At 44.2% G+C, this 19408-nt stretch overlaps 2 protein-coding genes across 6 annotated transcripts in view; one reads left to right on the plus strand and one right to left on the minus strand.

The window, feature by feature from the left end:
- Positions 1 to 13098, plus strand: part of SNED1 (sushi, nidogen and EGF like domains 1) — a 74248-nt gene extending 61150 nt beyond the window's left edge. For all 3 annotated transcript variants that reach the window (XM_081910305.1, XM_081910306.1, XM_081910307.1), the window contains 8 exons: positions 62 to 206; positions 346 to 428; positions 520 to 621; positions 2485 to 2601; positions 8413 to 8500; positions 9103 to 9186; positions 9496 to 9526; positions 10810 to 13098. In XM_081910305.1, the coding sequence (XP_081766431.1) occupies positions 62 to 206; positions 346 to 428; positions 520 to 621; positions 2485 to 2601; positions 8413 to 8500; positions 9103 to 9186; positions 9496 to 9517 (641 nt within the window). In that variant the 3' untranslated portion in view covers positions 9518 to 9526; positions 10810 to 13098. The remainder of the gene's footprint in view (positions 1 to 61; positions 207 to 345; positions 429 to 519; positions 622 to 2484; positions 2602 to 8412; positions 8501 to 9102; positions 9187 to 9495; positions 9527 to 10809) is intronic.
- Positions 9917 to 19058, minus strand: MTERF4 (mitochondrial transcription termination factor 4). Of its 3 annotated transcripts, XM_081910525.1 has the most exons (5): positions 18245 to 18442; positions 16184 to 16694; positions 15185 to 15369; positions 13890 to 14243; positions 9917 to 10980 (listed from the first exon to the last, which is right to left on the minus strand). In XM_081910525.1, exons 1-4 carry the CDS (start codon positions 18347 to 18349, stop codon positions 13890 to 13892), a joined length of 1155 nt encoding a protein of 384 aa, XP_081766651.1. In that variant the 5' UTR covers positions 18350 to 18442; the 3' UTR covers positions 9917 to 10980. The 3 variants fall into 3 exon arrangements, with proteins under 3 accessions (XP_081766651.1, XP_081766652.1, XP_081766650.1); XM_081910526.1 differs by lacking the exons at positions 9917 to 10980; positions 18245 to 18442 and adding an exon at positions 18950 to 19058 and having other exon boundaries at positions 13080 to 14243; XM_081910524.1 differs by lacking the exon at positions 9917 to 10980 and having other exon boundaries at positions 13080 to 14243.
- Positions 19059 to 19408: the final 350 nt, after the last annotated feature.

A 19408-nucleotide genomic window follows, 5' to 3' on the forward strand; every position in this document is an offset into this window, starting at 1 on the left:
TGTATTAAAGCTGGCATGATTTGCTCAGTCCCAGTAAAACATAACCTTCTCTGGTCTGCAGTGCAGAAGGATGGCACCCCAGAAAGGCGCTGGAGCCAAACAGGGCATCCCCGTGTGCTGAGAAACCGGGTCCCCCCGGCATTCCTGCCAGAACTGCGTCTGCTTGCTGATCACAATGCCCCTGAGGAACCCTCACAAGCACCTAGGTAAAGAATGGGGCTCAGTTGCCATGCAAAAACGAAACAGATTACACATTGTGACTCATGAGGTGCTGAAATCGGAGTATGTCAGTTCAGCTGACATTATATCACAAATGGGAATGTCCAAGTGTTTTTCTTTTTAAAGGTTTACAGAGCTAGTGGATGGCAGAGGGAGGATCACCACTAAATTCAGCAACTTGCCCAGTAGATCTGTCACTGTGAGAACACGTAAGTGCCCTTCATCCTCCCTACTTGTATTCTTTGTCTCCTAGTGGTGCACTAATCCTCAGGCTAAGGTATTGTTGGCTTCCTTTTCTAGAACCTGAGGCTCCCATGAAAGTGGAAGAAAATGGGGAGGAATCAAAGAAACAGGTCAGCCAGGCACTGCACCTATCAGAACCTGAGAACAGCAAGAGGGAAAGTAAGTTTAAAGAGATAACAAGCATCTCTGGAATAATCCAGAAGTCAAAGATGGTACAAGGCCACACAAATAAAATGCACACATAAAAGATAAGTCTGCTAAAAATGAAAATACACTTAAAAGCCTGGGATAGCATCTTTGTCTGGCACCAAAAGAATAACAATGTTTGCAACAGGGGAATTCCACAAATGGGTTGCCATCCACCTTCCATTGGAGAAACACCTCAAGGAACAGGCAGTTTAGGGGAGAAATATATTTGTTGTGATAATAATTAGGATTACTCTCTTGTTCTAAAGAAATAGTAATTGCTGGATGAGCCCAGCTAGAGATAGAACTTCTCTCCTTTTTATTATTTGTCATATACTCTCACTGCTACTTAAACCACCAGTCAGTCTAGTCTAGTGTTCTTTGATAGGACCTCGCTGATGTGAATTGAACAGTAGACCATGATCTAACTACTACTCAGTCCAAATATATATATATTGTCTAGAACATTTTTGTAGGCATAACACTAAGGAGGTTAAAGGAGGATATCTTGCTGCTGTATGTGTAATCCTGAACGATATGCACAGGGATTGAGTATTGGTCTCTGTATATACCCTGATGGGATGTCATGTGGACCATTAACTACACTAACAAATCGAACAAAAACGGGCCATGTCTGATCAGTAGTGACATTCACAGGGATATAGAAAGGAACAGCAAGATAAAATTATGCATAGCCTGTTAAATAGTAATAAGCTTCTGTTTTAATAGAGACACATGTAAGGATGTGCACATGTATTTGTCATTAACAATAAAGTGCACTTCTTGAATACTGTTTTTTTCTGCAAGAAAATTGTCTCTTAGGTGACAAGTTATCTCGGGGACACTTCACAGACAATCCTAAGTTTTAGCTGGAGCAAGGGGAAAATCTTTCCAGTAACTAAGAACTAGGGATTGCTCCTTATGATGTGTACGTTACATTGCACTTTTCACCTCTAGCAAACAGGTTTTGTATTGTTTTAAAAAAACACAATAGAAGTGTGTGTGCACGCAAATGACTTTTTACTTTCTCAAACACTTTTTTTACTCCTGCTTTTTTCCAACTAGCATGTGGGCAAACTAGTCATATACAAGGTTGTTCTTTGGCTTGGTGGACTAACTCATGATCCCAGCTTGGGCACTTGCATGGTTGACTACACTAAATTATTGCAGTTGACAATTCCCACCCTCACCTAAAGATTTGACATAATAATGAACCATCCGAGGAGTTTCCCAGCCCCTGCAGGATCCCATGGCTTACTCCTGTACACAGGACCAACATACTTGCAAGTAACTGTGAAGAAAGCTAAGCAACTTGCCTTTGATTCACCTACTCTCAAATCTGAATGCTAGCTCCCATTTTCCTTTCTAACATAAGTAAGACATAGTACTCTGCCTGTTGCCTGGAAGTACTATTGATGCATGCTTTAACTGTTGAGTGCAAATTCCAGGATATATTCCTTTATGCAGCCATAATTTTTCCCTTGGCTTTTTTGCTGGCCCATGTAGGACCAGCATGGATAGCTGGCTTGGGTGAATATCTGATGTTTCCTCCCTTTATGGTCTTGATTTATGGGCTACTACTAAAATGAGGCTGCATTTTTAAGCTGTATTTTAAGCCGTATTTTAATTGTTTGTTGTTGTTGTTCTCTATTATGTTTTATTGTAATTTATATTTGTAATTTATTTATTGTAATTTATATTATATTTGGTGTTAGCCGCCCTGAGCCTGGCCCTGGCTGGGGAGGACAGGGTATAAATATTATTGTTGTTGTTGTTGTTGTTGTTGTTGTTGTTGTTGTTGTTGTTGTTGTTATCCCTTTCATCACCAATCACCAGGTGGCAAGCAGAACTGTTCCATAAACTTCTGCCAAAATGGAGGGACCTGTGTTGCTGGCCCAGAGTCTTATCACTGCGATTGCAATCCTGGATTCAAGGGCAGACAATGTGAACTAGGTGAGTTAAGAACAACACAGGCTTCTCTGGACTCTCCTAACGGTATGATACTATGGGTGCTTCCAGATGTGGATGATTTTAAATTGTTTAGTCAATCTTGACCTTCCTCCTAAAGGAGCCCAGGGCATCAAACGGTGAAGTGAAAAAACAAGTGATAAAATAATACAATTAAAAATAGAAAAGTTAAAATTTTAAAAACAACTAAAAACACGTGAATATTAGTAGCACCCAGTTGTTCCTGCTCTACTGCAAGTAGAAGAGCAACTCTGATTCCAGACTTTACACTCTGCAGCCAAGTGGGCAACCCCAATTTTCCCAGTGTGTATGCCATACAAAGGCACTGTGGGTTGGTGGTTCCTGTATCTGGGAGACCGGCCAGTTGCCTATTCTGGATGGAGTTCCCTCAGAAAGAAGAGTTTTGGGGTGCTTCTGGGTCCATCTTTGTCTGGACGCTCTGGTTGCCTCAGTGGCTAGGCATGCCTTTTACCAGCTACAGCTGTTTGTGGACAGGGTTAGTCTGGCCACAGTAATTCATGCAATGGTAACATTAAGGCTTAGTTATCACAATGCACTACCTTGGGCCTGTTCTGGAGGCTCTAGCTAGTGCAAAACGCTGCACCCAGGCAAGAAAACACTTCATGCAGTGCGTAGTCAAACTACAGAGCTTGCTCCCCCAGGAGGCAGTGATGGCCACCAACTTGGATGGCTGTAAAAGAGAACTAGACAAATTCATGGAGGAGAGGGCTCTCAGTGGCTACTAGGCAGGAGTGTCAGCTTGGCCCCCCATGTCGTGGGTGCGATGTGTGATGGTTCAGAATTTATCTGGTTAAATTCCCCTGGTGTGTGTCACCTGCTGACGTCAGCTTACAGAAGCTGGGCGGAGATAGAAGCTGGGCGGGACAATCCCTGTATTGTTCAGTTCCCCTGTGATCCTGAGGGGAGAAAGACGTACTCTCTGTGTATCTGAGAGAGAGTAATGGCGGCCAAAAGTGACGGACTTTGATGCTGTAATGTTTTAATAAAGAGCTGTAAATAGACACACCTGTCTATGTGTGCTTGCCTGGAAACTAGGCTGCTTTACACGCTGTGCTTCTACTCTGCTACAAGCCGTGACTGAGAAGAGACAGCAGGAGTTATTGCGCAGCTTCGGAGGAAGCGTGCCGGACCGCTGTAAATGATTGATTGGGATCGTAAAGCTGTCTGAGATCGCGGCCCTATCGATCAGGGGGCAAGATCGATATCTCCACAGGTTATGGAAGGTCAGCCAACGCTCGTAAAGCAGTCGGTGTGAGCCTCAGGAATGTTTTTGAAGTCAGCGGTCTGCGGCTGAGGAGCAGAACGGGAGCTGACTGGGTGCCGGAGAGCAAGAATGATTAATTGCCTGCTTCCGAGAGACAGTGAGAGCTCCTGATACACAGAGAGCTGGAGCTAAAAAGCAGCTAAAAGCTGGGAGCTGAGACGCAGCTGATAACGTTTCTCCACGGAAGGGAGAGCCAAGCAGCTGGTACGGAGTAAGTACAGCTTGGGGCCCCTTGGGAGAACGGGAGAAGATGGCTGAAAGCCAGAATATACCGCTGGAAAAGCTCACTCTAAAGAGTTGGGCAACGTGGTCCAGACAAATAAGGGGATGGTTCTTGGTCGAAGGGCTCTGGGAAGCAAGCCAATGGGAGCCAAAATCACCCCTTAGCCGGCCAGCAGCTGGAGCAGGTGAAGCAAGCTGTGGGGCTGTGTTGGCTGAAGATAGCCAGAGGCTGCATCAAGAGCTAGAGATGCTCAAAGCATGCGTCGATGCATCACTGAGGCCTCATTTGGAGGGCGTAACGACAGCGTGGGCTGCCTGGAATTTGCTGAAGGGCTTGTGTGAGGCATCAGCGAAAGGCCAGAGCCCAGGAGAGGCTGAAGGGTGCCCAGAAAGCCCAATGGGGGCTGAGACAGTGTTGGGGAGCTGTTGCAATGCTTCTACACGTCTGTGTGATGGACTGAGTCCTGGAGAGGCTGGACTGGCAGGCCCTGTTCCCGATGTCTTGGCCTCTAGGAGTGCTAGTGAGCAGATCGGGGGGGCGAAGAGTTCCAAAGGCAAGTTTAAAGAGCTTTCGCTTTGTGCTGAAGCAGAGAGGAGCTTCAGGGGGGGCCAAGCTGGTGGAAGGCGCCGTTCCAGAAGGAGGAAGGCCAGGCCAGCTGGGAGGAGCCCCGGGCAGTGTTTTTCCACTGGAGTTCAACGTCGGCGTGGCAGTTGCCCCCACCGGAGCAGAGAGCCGATGCAGGATGTTTGCAAAGACTTTTCCCATGGGAATCAGGCAGGTTTCCATGGCAACAGGCCTGGGAAGACAGGCAGGCGTGGAGCTGAGCCAGGTGGTTGTGGTAAACAACAGGAAGAGTCTTATCAAGTTTCTGCGAGTATGGCAGTGTTTGAAGACGGCCGAGTGAGAAATTCCGAAATGGCCTTTGTAATAGACTCTGCAGCTAACCGCAACATGGTTCCAGAGACCCCTGCAGTCGAGAGGTGGAATTGCACGGCAGTTCCGAAGGGACAGACTATTAAGTTCGCGAATGGACAGAAAACTAGAGTTCTCAAATGTACTAATGCCTATCTTTCTGTTTTACAGGAGACGGTGGATTTTTGTATTGTTCCGGAGGTTCATCACTGTTTGTTATCTGTGCCTTATTTGTTAAGTAAGGGGTTCAAGGTTTGTTTTGAAAATGATGTCTGCACAATCTCCAGAGAGGGGAGGTTACTGGCCAAAGTGCAGAAGGGACAGAATGACCTTTTCATTCTTAAAACGTCTCTTGGGGGTGAGGGGAAGGTTGAGAAAGCACAAGCGTTGCGTGCTACAGTTCCCAACCAGCGTGCTACAATTCCCGCTCATCATGTTACATGTGCATGCGTATGGCATCAGAGAGCGATTCACAATCCTTTAGAGGATTTGCAGGCGTTACCCGAGGTTGTTACAGGTTGTAAGATTAGAAATTGTCAAAGTGCCATTAATTGTGACACTTGCAAGCAAGCAAAGGTGAGAGGGTGCAGTTACCCAAAGGTGGAACGTGTAGCCACTAAACCTTTTGAGTTGGTACACATAGATTTGTCCAGTCCTGTCAAGGCACAGAGTCTAGGGGGGGCCAGGTTTCTGCTAACTTTTCTGGATGATTTCTCGCAGAATTCCTGGGCTCACGGTCTCAAATCCAGGGAGGATGCAGCACAGCTGATCAAGAGCTGGATTGAGGGGGTGGAACTAAGGTTCTCCACCAGGGTTCAAGCGATCATCAGTGACAGAAATGCTAAGTACACTGGTTCTGCGTTGCAGAAGTTCTTGCAGAAGAGAGGGATACGCCACACAGTTACTTCACCCCAGCAAGGGGGGGTGGCAGAGCTGAGGAGTGGAGCTCTGGTTAAGGCTGCACAGGTGATGCTGGAAGAAGCCAGGTTACCTCCTGAGTTTTGGCTGGAGGCTACTAGGGCTGTGTCATTCACCTGGAATCGTGTCTACAACTCACTGGTAGGCGACACACCGTTCTCTTTGTTAAATGGCCGCAAACCCCAGGTTCACTTTCTGCGGACTTTTGGGACTCCTGCGCTTGTCGCTTTGCCTAAGGCTTTGCAAGGGCCAGATGGAGCCAAAGTCCAGAAAATGATCTTCTGTGGGTATGAGCCAGAAGCCCGTGCATGGCGGTTTGCTTACCCGTCAGGTGATCAGAGTAAGGTGCTGATCAGTAAGCATGCTGAGTTCTTAGAGGAGGGTGTAAAGTCAAAGACTCCTGTCAGGCGTGATGTTCTCTCAGATTGTCTCTCTGACCCAGAAGACAGTTCTGATGAGGCGGAAGAAGAGGCTGAGGCTGCTGATGACGACCAGGTCACTGACCGGGGTCAGGAGCAAGATAGGGCATCTTCACAGGCTGTTAAGAGACTGCCCAAAAGTGAGCCTAGTTCTCCTGTGAGTGTAATGGAGAGGATTCGAAGACGCTTTAAGTCAGAGGGTGAATTCCATGATGCAGAGGACACACCTGCTGATCAAAGTGAGTCAGAGGGAACACCTGAGTTTGTGCCTAGGAGGTCCAGTCGCACAACTAAGGGTATCCCACCAGAGAGGTATCAGGCCACAGGTGCGTGGGTAAGTTTCGCACAGTGCGATTCTGAGAGTTGTGAGGTGGTTCCACAAATGCCAAACAGATTTGCCAAGGGAGGGCACAAGGCATTGGGGAAGGGATCGATCTCACAAGGTGTTACTGAAGATGTTGCACAGGTATCACGCAGGGACACAAGGGGGGGTGTGATGGTTCAGAATTTATCTGGTTAAATTCCCCTGGTGTGTGTCACCTGCTGACGTCAGCTTACAGAAGCTGGGCGGAGATAGAAGCTGGGCGGGACAATCCCTGTATTGTTCAGTTCCCCTGTGATCCTGAGGGGAGAAAGACGTACTCTCTGTGTATCTGAGAGAGAGTAATGGCGGCCAAAAGTGACGGACTTTGATGCTGTAATGTTTTAATAAAGAGCTGTAAATAGACACACCTGTCTATGTGTGCTTGCCTGGAAACTAGGCTGCTTTACACGCTGTGCTTCTACTCTGCTACAAGCCGTGACTGAGAAGAGACAGCAGGAGTTATTGCGCAGCTTCGGAGGAAGCGTGCCGGACCGCTGTAAATGATTGATTGGGATCGTAAAGCTGTCTGAGATCGCGGCCCTATCGATCAGGGGGCAAGATCGATATCTCCACATGCAGCATGAATGGCCCTGGCACCAAAATCTATGAGTGCCCAGCCCCTTCATGGGGAATTTTGTGGGTGCTCAGGCACCCAGGGAGTTAGCACCTATGCTACTAGGCATGATGGCTATGCTGTACCTCCACAGCTAGAGGCAGCAATGCTTCTGAATACCAGTTGCTGGAAACCAAAGGATGGGAGAGTACTCTTATGCTCCCTGGTTTCTAGTTGGCTATTCTTATACTCTTTATGTTGATGAGGAGAGACCACTGCAAGCAGATCACTTCAGTGCTCAAAAGGTTGGGCTGTCTGTCCATAGGATACTGGGAACAGGTTCGAGGTTCGTTATTAATTTACAAGGCCCTTAGCAACTTGAGTGTCCGGTTAACTCAGGGACTGTCTGATCCCTTAGATTCCTGCTTGATCACTGAGGTTCAGTGTGGTGTAGTGGTTAAGAGCGGTAGTCTCGTAATCTGGGGAACCGGGTTCGCGTCTCCGCTCCTCCACATGCAGCTGCTGGGTGACCTTGGGCCAGTCACACTTTGAAGTCTCTCAGCCCCACTCACCTCACAGAGTTTTTGTTGTGGGGGAGGAAGAGAAAGGAGAACGTTAGCCGCTTTGAGACTCCTTAAAGGGAGTGAAAGGCGGGATATCAAATCCAAACTCCTCCTCCTCCTCCTCTTCTTCTTCTTCTTCTTCTTCTTCTTTGAAGGGGTTGCTGTTAGTGGTCTCCTGCGGCTCAGATGCATAGCTTGTATCTATAAGGAGCCATGTGTTCAGGATGGAGGGCCCAGTTTTATGGAGCTCCCTTCCAGTTTAGCTGAGAGAGGCCTCTTCCCTGTTGAACTTCTGGCGCTTACTGAAGACATCAAGATTTCTTTGGTTATGGGAATAGAGTGCTCTCTTCTTCCAAACTGTTGGTTTAATGGGTCTGCTTATCTCCCTTCACTCACCAGCACTTGGGACAGGAATGAATTTAGAAGGCATTGGTTCTAAGTCAACCTGCCTTTGAATAATAGGAACATTTAACAATGCTTAGAAATTGGTCTTGAAATATCTCTCTCTGCTTATTATAGTCCTCCCTCCTTCCCTAACCATGCCAATTTCTCTCTTCAGCCTGCAAGAAGGTGCCTCAGTCTTGTACTCGGCTTTACTCAGAAACCAAATCCTTTCCAGTCTGGGAAGGAGGTGTCTGTCATTATCTGTAAGTACTGTCTCACAGAACATTAATTCAGAGATCAAATTAGCTCTCAGTCCCATTTTGATAGATGATAGGGCCTTGTACTCTCCATTTTTGTTGTCCTGCTATTAATCCCCATACACAGGAATATAATTTAAAAGTACATGAACCTCTGAAAATACAAAGAATTCTGTGAATTAAATATTCCCTGTTCTATCAAAAAAATGGTTCCTAGGATCCTAGAGAGGAGGCAGGAATAAACGCAGACAGTAAGCCAACTGAAGTTTGTAGTGCAGACATACACAAATGGTTGCAGAATGTGATTGCTGTGCAGCTTCTAAGATGTGATAGATCATGAATGATGCAAATGGTGAGCAACTCAGGGAATGGTGAGGAACTCATAATTTGGCTGCTGGTGGTTTTGGAGGGGCAGGCACTTGGGGGAAGACAGGAACTTGAGGATATACAAATGTCCATTTAGTGCTGGAGGTTTCTGTCAAAGTAGGAATGTTGGTGGAAATTATGGAGGTCCAAGCTATGTGAGAGGTTCACAACCAACATACTATTCAACTGTAGCCAGACTTTCCATCATTCCTACTCTTAACTTGCATTTGCTGTTGTGGTAGATACAAGAGGATCTACAAAGTGCACCAAGATGTCTGCTACAAGGAGAGCTGTGAGAGCACTGTTTCAAATAAGGCACACAGCAGGTAAAGGAATGTTGGTGGCTTTGTGGGAAGTCATAGCTGTGGGGAAAACCCTTGGAATGCAATATCCAACTCCTGATTTCTGACATTACTGATGGTTTAGGTTAGCAGCAACCATCTAATCTTGATGTTAACTTATGGGTTGTTTAGACCACTGGAGTGTTTAAACTTGTGATCATTTACTCAGTCAATATTATTGCTACTTTAATTCTGCTGCCATTGCCCAACATGCTGCTGGAGCAAAGTAGCATTTAGAACAAGCAGAGTATGTTTGAATGTTTTATAGATTTAACGTTCTCTTGTTTGTTTCAGAAAACAAAGTAACAGACACTGAAGCCATATAGTAAGTATCTTTGCAGGAAAATATAGGGAATGACGGCACCATAAACCTCTGTGCTGGATAAACCACAGAACAGGGTTGAGGAATCTGTGGCTCTTCAGTAGTTGGCTACAACTCCCATCCCTGATGGGAGCTGAAGTCTTAACAATAGCTGAGGCCCATAGCTTCACCAGCCCTGCTAGAGTTAGGGGTCTTGTAAGGAACAAGTTATCTAGAAGCTCGCTGGGTGGGGCATATCCTTTATCCTGCTACTTGCAGCAAATTCCTTTTGAAAAGTTTCCACAGCTGAGGATGTTGTGGGTGTTCTCTAACTGCATCATAATGGTGAACAAATGCTTTATTTATTTAGATTGATTTGTTTATTTAAAGTATTCCAAGAGGCTCTCAAAGTAGCTTATGAAAGATTTGCACATATAATAAAAATATAACTTGGTGACAGGTATCTTCAGGCAACATTCCGCCCCCCCCCACCCCCATCATTCTTTATTTTTCCTTGGTGTCACCAGGCCACAGGCCTACTGAGGTGAGGAGGGCTGAGCAACTGGATCTTGCTCCATCTATGGTGGAGCAGTCTCTTTGCTGGCAGAAAACTTCAAAATATTGATGGGTAGGTAGCTTGCTACTAAAGGAAAAGTGGCAGTGATTATTGACTACCACAGAAGATTTCATGAAAGGTATAAGGGAGACAAAGAAAACAGCACCCTGATCTTTTATTCCAAGCAGATGCTGGGCGTCTTTAGTACCAGAAGGCTCAGACATGACAAAGTGACAATCTCAGAAAATTTCAGAGAACACCTCAAGAGTGTTTATACATATCTGACACTTAGGCCTGACCTTTCTACATTACAAAGATAATTGTCAACCAGTTTTCTGCCTACTTCCCTACACATGCTGAGGAATGAAATGTCAGAAGCAGCCTTTAGCATTCTTTGATTCTGCTCATTGAAAGCAGCATTTCTTTCAAAGCTCTTTCAGTGTGACTGTGTCTCTCTACCCTCCCTAAAAAAATTCATTAATGGATCCCAAAGCTGTACCAACAGAATTCCTCACCAGGATTCTCCTTGCTGTGGGAATATCAAGGATCTGCTCACCAGTGGAACTTTGACATTTTACTAAAGAGTTCAGTGTAAATATGAATAACGAGTAAATCTGCTTGTTAACTTAACACAAGTGAAATAAACGTTTTAGCAATGAAATGGAGGAAGAAAATAATCTTTGTACCTGTGTTTTATGCATGCGCACATAATCTAAATGCTAGCTGTTGTGTTTTATTTTTTCCTTTGTAGGTTCCAGAACACTCAACATTTCTTCTAACTGGATTGGAAAAAAGGAGAGACCCTCCAGCAAGATCTATGGACTTTTCTTCCTTTGCCTTGTTCAGGAGGTGTTCACCAAATAGCCATATCCCTCTCTCTTTGGCAGGATTATAAGGGTCCGCTTACCTTTCTTCATAGCACCTGAATTTATACAAGATGAGTGACATGTTAGAAAAGTCTCTCTCAGGATTGAAGTCTATTATGGGCCACTTGCCGCAAGGGCAGAGCCTAAAGTTTCACCAGTGATGGAGATACTGGTTATATAATCTGTGGCCACTGGACTACCTTAAAAGAAAAGCAAGCCCTGAAACAAATGTTCTGGATTATTACCAAAAGGAGAACCTCCCTGGCATAAAATTTGATGTTCAAAGCTAATCACAAGTCTAAAATACTCCCATTTGCAAACAGTGTGTCTTTTAAAAAAACACTAGGTTCTTTTCCTTTGTTTTTCCCTTTGCAAGATTAGTTAATGAAAAGCAACAAATCTGACAGCCAGCTACTGCTGTGCCTTTTTATTGCTAACAAATTACTAGCATTTCAAAAGTTATTCTAGAGCAGGGGGGAAAGGGCTGCAGAAGCTAGAAGTCTATATCCATTTTCAACAACAGATCAAACAGGCTTTTAGTTATTCAGCCTGTGGACATGCTATTCCGTAAAGTGATTAGAAAATGCCATGCCTTAATAATTAAAAAAGTTGAAAACCCTTCTAACCACTCTATGAAGGGTAAATAGATTGCTTTCCTATTTAAGTCAGGATTGTGATCCCAATGGAGGAAAAATAGCAGAGCATGTCCTCCTTCTTCCCAGATGTTCACTTGCTACAACTCCCAAGAATGGCCAGCTACTCAAGGAGCCTTAATATTTCCTAGATTTGCGAGTTTGTATGACTAAATATAAAATTGTGTTTAATATACATACACTGTATATTTTATAAATTAATACAGCCAGAGGTTCAATTACAGTTTACCTATTATTATTCCCATAAGTGCTGGTAGCTCTCTAGCAGCCCATTCGGCAATTGCAAAAAAGAAAAAAAAAGGGGGGGAGCAGCCTTGTTCCCTAGAAAGCTAATCCTGGCAGCCTTAAAGAGTTGTATATATAGTTTCTTCAGCAAAAGATAGCACCAACCATACCCAGCAGGAAAAGGCCCTTCCCACAGATATCACAAAAGGATAGCCTCTAGGAGAAGGGCTCACTGGAACCAATAAACATTTAGGTTTATTCCAATTATTTACGTAAGTTTTGCAGCAGTATTAGCTAAAGGATCCCCCTCCCCACAGAAACTGCATTTTTCACTACAAGCCTTCTCAAAAGGCATGGGCTGTAAGAGAAAATCATATACTTAATATGACTAATACAAGATCTCCAAACTCTCCCCATTGCAAATTGTAGCATTTCGGTTGGATGTTCTGTAATTTGCTGTTTTATGAAAAGAAATAGAAATCTGGATTTCTCATTCAGGGAAGGTTTCTTCAGGAGAACTTTTAAGAAGGCCTAGCTTGTATAGATTGGCAAGAGTAGACACAACACCAAAGGACCACAGATTGCATTGTCGGAGTAGTGTTAAAACTACGTTTTAAGCTTTTCTAGCATTTTAAGCACTGATTTGTCTGAGCAGCCAATCATGTACTGCCACAATGAACCTAGGCATTGAGAAAATATGCATTTTCATGTTTCATTAGCAAGTAGAGAATTTATCATGCCCTCTGTTTCTGATGTTCAGGTTGTGAGCAGCTTATGTAGCCAAAACAGCACCAGGCTTTGGGGGGGGGGACTTAATGGTTTGCAAAAGTACAAAAATAAAATCATATGGGGGGGATGACTAAAAATGGACAGAACCCCAAAACAGCCATGAGGCCACACAATGCTGATGGGAGGGGAGAATTGGAATGAAGAGGTGGAATACTGAACAGATGCACTCCACCTGCTACAAGCACTAAAATCCCAACTGCTTCAGTTTAATTGGCTTGAGGGTACATGGAGGCAATCTCACTGTTAAAAATACAGCTTCCAAGGTGCAAAAAAAGGGGGTGGGGGAGGAAAGGGGTAGTAATCCCGTCAGCTAAATAACACATTTTTCCAGGCCCAGTAAATTGACAAAAATAGTGAGAGGTCCTCAAAGCCAGTTTCTTGTCTGCCACACAGCAACACTGGTTTTCCCCCCAGGCACAGTCTAAAGTAGAACAGTCTGTATCAAGTCAGTATTTTATAGCCAGATTGAGGCATATATAATGCAGCAATAAACTAAAAAAGATTTTATTCTGTCAAAGTTATTTTGTTTTGCATTTTAGATTAAAATACAATTTATTTAAAAGCTAGTCTGCTTCTTTAAGAATTCGTGAGGATGCCAGTTGGCTACCAAAATCCTGTTCCTTTACCAACAATTTTAGCAGTTGTCAGCCACCAACCATCAGCAAAACCTGTTTGCTATCCTGAGCATGAAATTTCTGCTTACAAACTGCACCTAGGCCCACATTTCCTCTCCCATAAATCGTTATCTATGCTTTGCTTCACAAAACCCATTACACCTACTTCTCTGTTCTGAGAACAACATCTGACTTTTTATTTTACAGCCTGCATTTCATCTTCCTTGACAATCCATCCCTAGCATTGCCTATTTCAAGTCCCTCAAAGAAAAACAAAATTGTTGCCATTCTTAAAAAGAAGTGCATTCTTATCCTCTAGAGGTGGGTAACCTGTGGCTCTTCACATGTTCTTAGACTTCCATAATCCATGACCTTGTTGGCTGGGGAGTTGGGAGAGACCCTGATGTAGAGGAATTCCTCAGTCCAACTTGAGAACTCCCACCTCAAGCTTACCCCACGATTCTCAGTGGTTCTAAAGGAAAAAGCCAAAGTAATAACAGGAGATCACAAACATTTTGGGTTCCATTGCTTTTACACAGCTGCTGAGTAGACTTTACCCTTATTGACCACCACCTCTCATATTTACACAACTGATGCATTTTCATTCCCCAATGTTCAAGCCAATTCTAGACTTGAACAGATTATACCAGTACCAAACTTTAGAGATTTTTAAATTTTATATACTTAGTCTGAATCAGACCCTTTGCCATCACTCTCTGAATCTGAGAGATCGTTTTTCTCTGCCGCTTCTTCCTCTTTCCGCCTCCGTTCTTCTTCACGGGCCAGCAATTTCTTAAATGTATTATACTCTTCCAATGAGGAACAGGCCATTTTTTCTATAAAGTCACTTTCAGAAGCTCTGATTATGCTTTTCAGTTTGGGGTTGACAACCTGGGTCTGTCCTTTCTTGTCAGGAGTTTGAAAGAGTCCCAACCGCTCCAAGAAAATAACCCGGTTTTTTATCTCAGCCAGTGATGCTTGGAACAAACCAGAATTCACGATTTCTCTGTGTTTAACCCCCATCCTGAAATAAGCAAACTGAGAAAAAGAAGAAGGAATCAAACCTTGAATAAGATATTATCAATATTCGATGCTAGACTGTGAACCAAGGGCTGGAAAGGGTTTATTATTTGGCTAAACGTGTTTCGGGATCTTTTCCTTTGCTTCTCTACTGTGCCTCTTTTCCTGCCTTTATAGTCAAATCAAGGAGGTTACTAGTTCACTAACACCAGTGCCATTGGATTTCATGATGTTTCCCCCCTAAAACTGGAAAAACATCTGAAGTCCTTAAGAAGCAGCTGTGGCAACAAAGGTTGAGACAAGAGTAGCCATCCAGAGAAATTCCATACAAAACTAAGAGTGAGATACCGCACAGCATGGATGGGCGTGCGTCTGCAAAATGGTTTCTTCTCTTCTTCCCCTTGCAGCCCAGCAACCCCTCCCAGATCTTGAGTGGGTCGAACAGATCCCAGGGTGCATGGGAGCTGATGGAGGAGGGGGAAACCTGAAATGTCATTGCACAAGCAGGCTTATGTTGTGCAAGCAAACGACCGTCACTTGATGTGACCCAAAGATATGAAGTCACAGCCTTTAATGCAATAAATTCAAAAGCATGTCCATTAGATAGCAGAGGAAAGTCAAATGTTACATTTCTCAGGGCCCACGTGAGAGATTCTAGAAACAAATCGATGGAATGGGAGGCACAAAAGCAAAGTTTATTCTAGCTTCCATTACCAATATCAGTACTTGGAAGAGGGGAAAGAAAAGATCCTATTTTTAAAGCACATTCTAAAAAATGAGTTATATGGAAACTCCCTGCTAAAACGTATCTTTGGTCTTTGCAAGATCTGTGAGTGGGATCTACTGCGACTGGAGGCCTACCAGCTAATCCACTCTGGGAATGTGCACTAACACTATATATTTGATATATAGAAACTGTCTATTATGAATTTCTGAAAATATAATGCAGCATACATTACCTGGAATTTGTATTCCACATCACCTAGCTCCTCCAGCAAAATATTTGGGCATGTTTGCAGAATTTTTGATATCTGCTGCACAGAGAAAAGGCATTTTTCTTTGAGGAGATTCTCTACGACCTCAATTCTCTTTTGTGGCAAGGTAAAAATTCTTGGGAAATGAACTGCCATGTGGTTAAGGCCCACTGTTAAAATAAAGAGGGAAAAGACATAAACAATCATACCCTAGGCTTACTTTTTTGGTTTGCTCCTCAGTACTCCCTGTGTACCTACTATACATACAGCCACCCAGTCCTTCAGGCTAAAAATGTTTCCTGAGTATATGTCCGGCTCATTATTTATTGTGCAGAACTTTGTGTATTTGCATGTGTATGTACTGCAACTGCACAATGCAGGAATAAAGGAAACACTGAGGAGCGAATGAAAAAGGAAATGAAACAATGATTAACAATACAGAAGGAATTCTTTAGACGGAGAAATACAACTTTTTCATATAAAACAAATTTGGAGAGCTAGAAGAAAGCTTGAAAGGAAAAATTATGCTTTTACATCCTTTTCTAACCCAAGTTTTATCATGCAAGCACTTTTAAAATCTGCAATTCAGTTTCAAACTTTCCCTTTTCTGTTGTATTTGTAGCATCTGGGAGCACCTGGAGATGCAGATTTGACCTTTACATTCCACCTACAATTGTGGGCCAAACTTTCACAGCTGGATCTAATCTTCTTTAAAAGACTATCTAAATCTGTGGTGTGTAAAGTGATCGATGAACATATATTTCTATCAACATAATGGAGCCATGGTTCCTATCACTGCATGTGCAACTTAATTTGCACCCTTTCCTAGAGATCAGATTTTCTGTCATTTATTCCATATAATGCCCACTAGAAGAGTTAAAGATAATGCTCACAGGCTCCAAACAGGGTTACAAAAATCCAGTATGGCCCACAGCACACAATTCAGTACAGATGTTCCACTGATTGCATAGCACAAAGCATTACCTTCCTTGAACGCCAGCCTCCTCAGCAGATCTGCACGGTCCTTTATATGCTTTGATGACATTCCCAGCAATTCAGGGCTCTTCTGTAAGACATTTAGTGTGGCGTCTGTGCTTAAACCCAGAAGAAGGAGCTCTGAAACGACAGCCAACCTGAGCTGAGGAGGTGCATATGGCTGCAAGCTGAACAAGTGTGTTATCTGAGCAGGGCTTAGCCCCATGGCCAAGAATGGATCTGCCACCTTCCCCAGCTTCAGGAGATCTGAATCAGCTGGTCTCTCTGGCTCTACTTGGGAAGTAGCAAGAGTCTCTAGAAACTTCTGAGAGGCTTCATTGGTGTCTGTTTTACAGCTTCCACGGGACACATTTGCTTCACTTTGTCCAGAAGAACTGGTGCCAGTCAATCTGCAGCCCAGGTGTTGAAGAGAGCATAGAAAGTCAAGTGGTGATGCCTTCAGATAAGACAACTGGATAGAGCGACAGGCAAAGGGGACAAATTTGTGCTTCTGCAAGACCTAAAGGAACAGACAACAAATTTTAATATATTATAAATTACAGTCATACCTCGGGTTAAAGTTGCTTCAGGTTGAGCATTTTTGGGTTTCACTCTACTGTGACCCGGAAGTAATGGAACACGTTACTTCCGGTTTTCAGTGCTCGCTTCTGCGCAGACGCTCAAAATGATGTCACGCATGCGCAGAAGCGGCGAATCGCGACCCGCGCACACGCAGGTTGCATTCACTTCAGGATCAGAATGCAAATGGGGCTCCGGAACGGATACCGTTCGCATCCAGAGGTACCACTGTATTGTGTTGTTCAGAAAACTTTAGGCATCAGAACTAGGGGACCAAAGCATCCTTGCAAAAATGAAACTACACAGTCATTCTAACAAGTTTTTCAAGCCATCAGACTAGTAGTATGAGTCCATGGTGGTCATTTACTCTGTCAGTGTTTGCATTACAGTGATGCCCACAAGCACCATGAAGACAAATAATAATCTTTATTTATAATCATAAAAGGGGTCATGGATTACTATATACAAAACTCAATCCGGTCTGGTATAAGTAACAAATACAATGAATCTTACACTGCTGATCCATCTCAGATCATTTGTTAGCCAACACTTGCAAAGCACCAGTTTCAAAGCAGCTCTCACCATCCTGTAAAGTAGTATGCTCTCAGAATCACAATGCGGACTAAATGTATTTTAACCCATTTACAACAATGGTGTCTGAAGATGGTTTTAAAAGGTAGTTTCCAACACCTCCAATTCATGCTTAAAGGTAAAGGGACCCCTGACCATTAGGTCCAATCGCGGATGACTCTGGGGTTGCGGCGCTCATCTCGCTTTATTGGCCGAGGGAGCCGGCATGCAGCTTCCGGATCATGTGGCCAGCATGACTAAGCCACTTCTGGCGAACCAGAACAGCGCACAGAAACGCCGTTTACCTTCCTGCCGGAGCGGTACCTATTTATCTACTTGCACTTTGACGTGCTTTCGAACTGCTAGGTTGGCAGGAGCAGGGACCGAGCAACGGGAGCTCACCCAGACGGGGATTCGAACTGCCAAACTTCTGATCGGCAAGTCGTAGGCTCTGTGGTTTAACCAATTCATGCTTACAGACTGGCAATTCTAAACTATATTAACTACTGTATTGTTAAAAACATGGCCATTTCCCCCAAATTAAGAAAATACAGTACTATGGACGTATATACCTGGGAGTAAGTCATATTTTACTTGGTGGAACTTACTTCTGACCAATTAAGTTTAGGATAGCCATTCACATACGAAACACTAAGCAAACCTTAGGAGGATATAACAGTGAAAACTAATCTATTACTTATCCATTTAAATGCTTGTATGTCCCATCTTTTTTCACCAAGTTTACTTGGAAGCTTAAGCATCAAATTTCAAACAACACAAACAAACCAAAACACACAACCAGAAAAGGAAAGGCGGAATCTCTAAGTTGCCATTAATTGACTAGATGCCCTTTCAGGCAAACTGCCATCTTGCTGCCATCCTACCCCCACAGGCAACATGGGGATACCAATACCAACTTACTATACACCCTTGTTGCAATGATTCAGTGATTAAAGTGCTGTTATTTACTTCAGGGGTGGGAAACCATTGTTTCCCCAGACGTTGCTGGACTACAATTCCTATCATATTTGCTGCATATTTTGGGATCTCTGCTTGGGTTCTCTCACCAAACAGTACTTGCCCCAAACCTGGATCTTTGCATCCAAGAAATTATTCTTTTATATATATATATATATATATATATATATATATATATATATATATATATATATATATTCCTCCTTACTTGCCAACCAACATTTAGCTGTTCTTATTTTATCTGTAAGCCACCTTGAGTCTCTGTCGGGGGAAAGGCGGTATACAAGAAACAAATGTATAATAAAATAATAATTCTAAAGAGGCGGCCGGAAAGGGAAGTGGGCAAAGTGCCACGGACTCTAATGAGAGCCGTGCCAGAAAAGCCTCTGCAAGGGCAGGAACGAGCCAGGCTGCAGGCACAAGAACACGCGTGTATCTCGCGTGTCGGCATGCTACCACGAACGGAAGGTTCAACGCGCAGAGGTAACGCTTGGGCTCCACTCCGTCCAGGCTGCCTCCCACCGTGAAGCTGGGAGTCTCTCGCACATCCGCCACGGGGCGGCGAAGCAGCTTGGGTTTCCCGTGAGGGCGCGTCGCCTCGGGGCCAGAGCTCCACCGCCAGGCCCTGCCGCCAAGCCTCCTCCCTACCTGCGCGCAGAAGCGCCCCAGCTGCGCGCCCCTCATCCTGCGAAGTTTCCTCTCCGGCGCGAGGCTCTCAGAGGAGGAAGGTGTTCGGGCAAACGCCTCCCCCCTCGGAAACGGAAGCTGAAGGGAGAGTTCCGCCGCGCGGTTGAGGGCTGGGGAACCTCTTCCCGTGCAGGAGAAAGCTAGTTTCAAGGGCAATTGAGTTTAGGAAGTAATCTCTGCTATTCTCCCGTAAAGAGTCGCTTCAGATGACATTTTTAAAGTCATACCCTTAAGATTTGAGTGCTCCGGGTGGGAAATCTAATGCACACACCTGTCTCACTCAAAATAATGCAGCTACACACGTCCAGTAGATGGGTTTGATCCCGGCCCTTGTTTACCAAAACCGTGTTCGCTTGGAGGCAAACGAGGGATTATTCACACCCCACTATGAAGATATATATACATTGCTGGATTTACCTG

Source organism: Podarcis melisellensis (genome assembly GCF_964234715.1).
Source record: "Podarcis melisellensis genome assembly, chromosome: 5".
Taxonomy (NCBI): Eukaryota; Metazoa; Chordata; class Lepidosauria; order Squamata; family Lacertidae; genus Podarcis; species Podarcis melisellensis.

Excerpts from the sequence above, each read along its gene's own strand:
- MTERF4 (XM_081910525.1), bottom strand. The coding sequence starts at position 18,349 with ATGATAGGAATTGTAGTCCAGCAACGTCTGGGGAAACAATGGTTTCCC. Across the intron at positions 16,695-18,244 it reads CATTGCAACAAGGGTGTATA|GTCTTGCAGAAGCACAAATT; the intron begins GTAAGTTGGTAT and ends CTGTTCCTTTAG. Across the intron at positions 14,244-15,184 it reads ATGTGGAATACAAATTCCAG|TTTGCTTATTTCAGGATGGG; the intron begins GTAATGTATGCT and ends TCTTTTTCTCAG.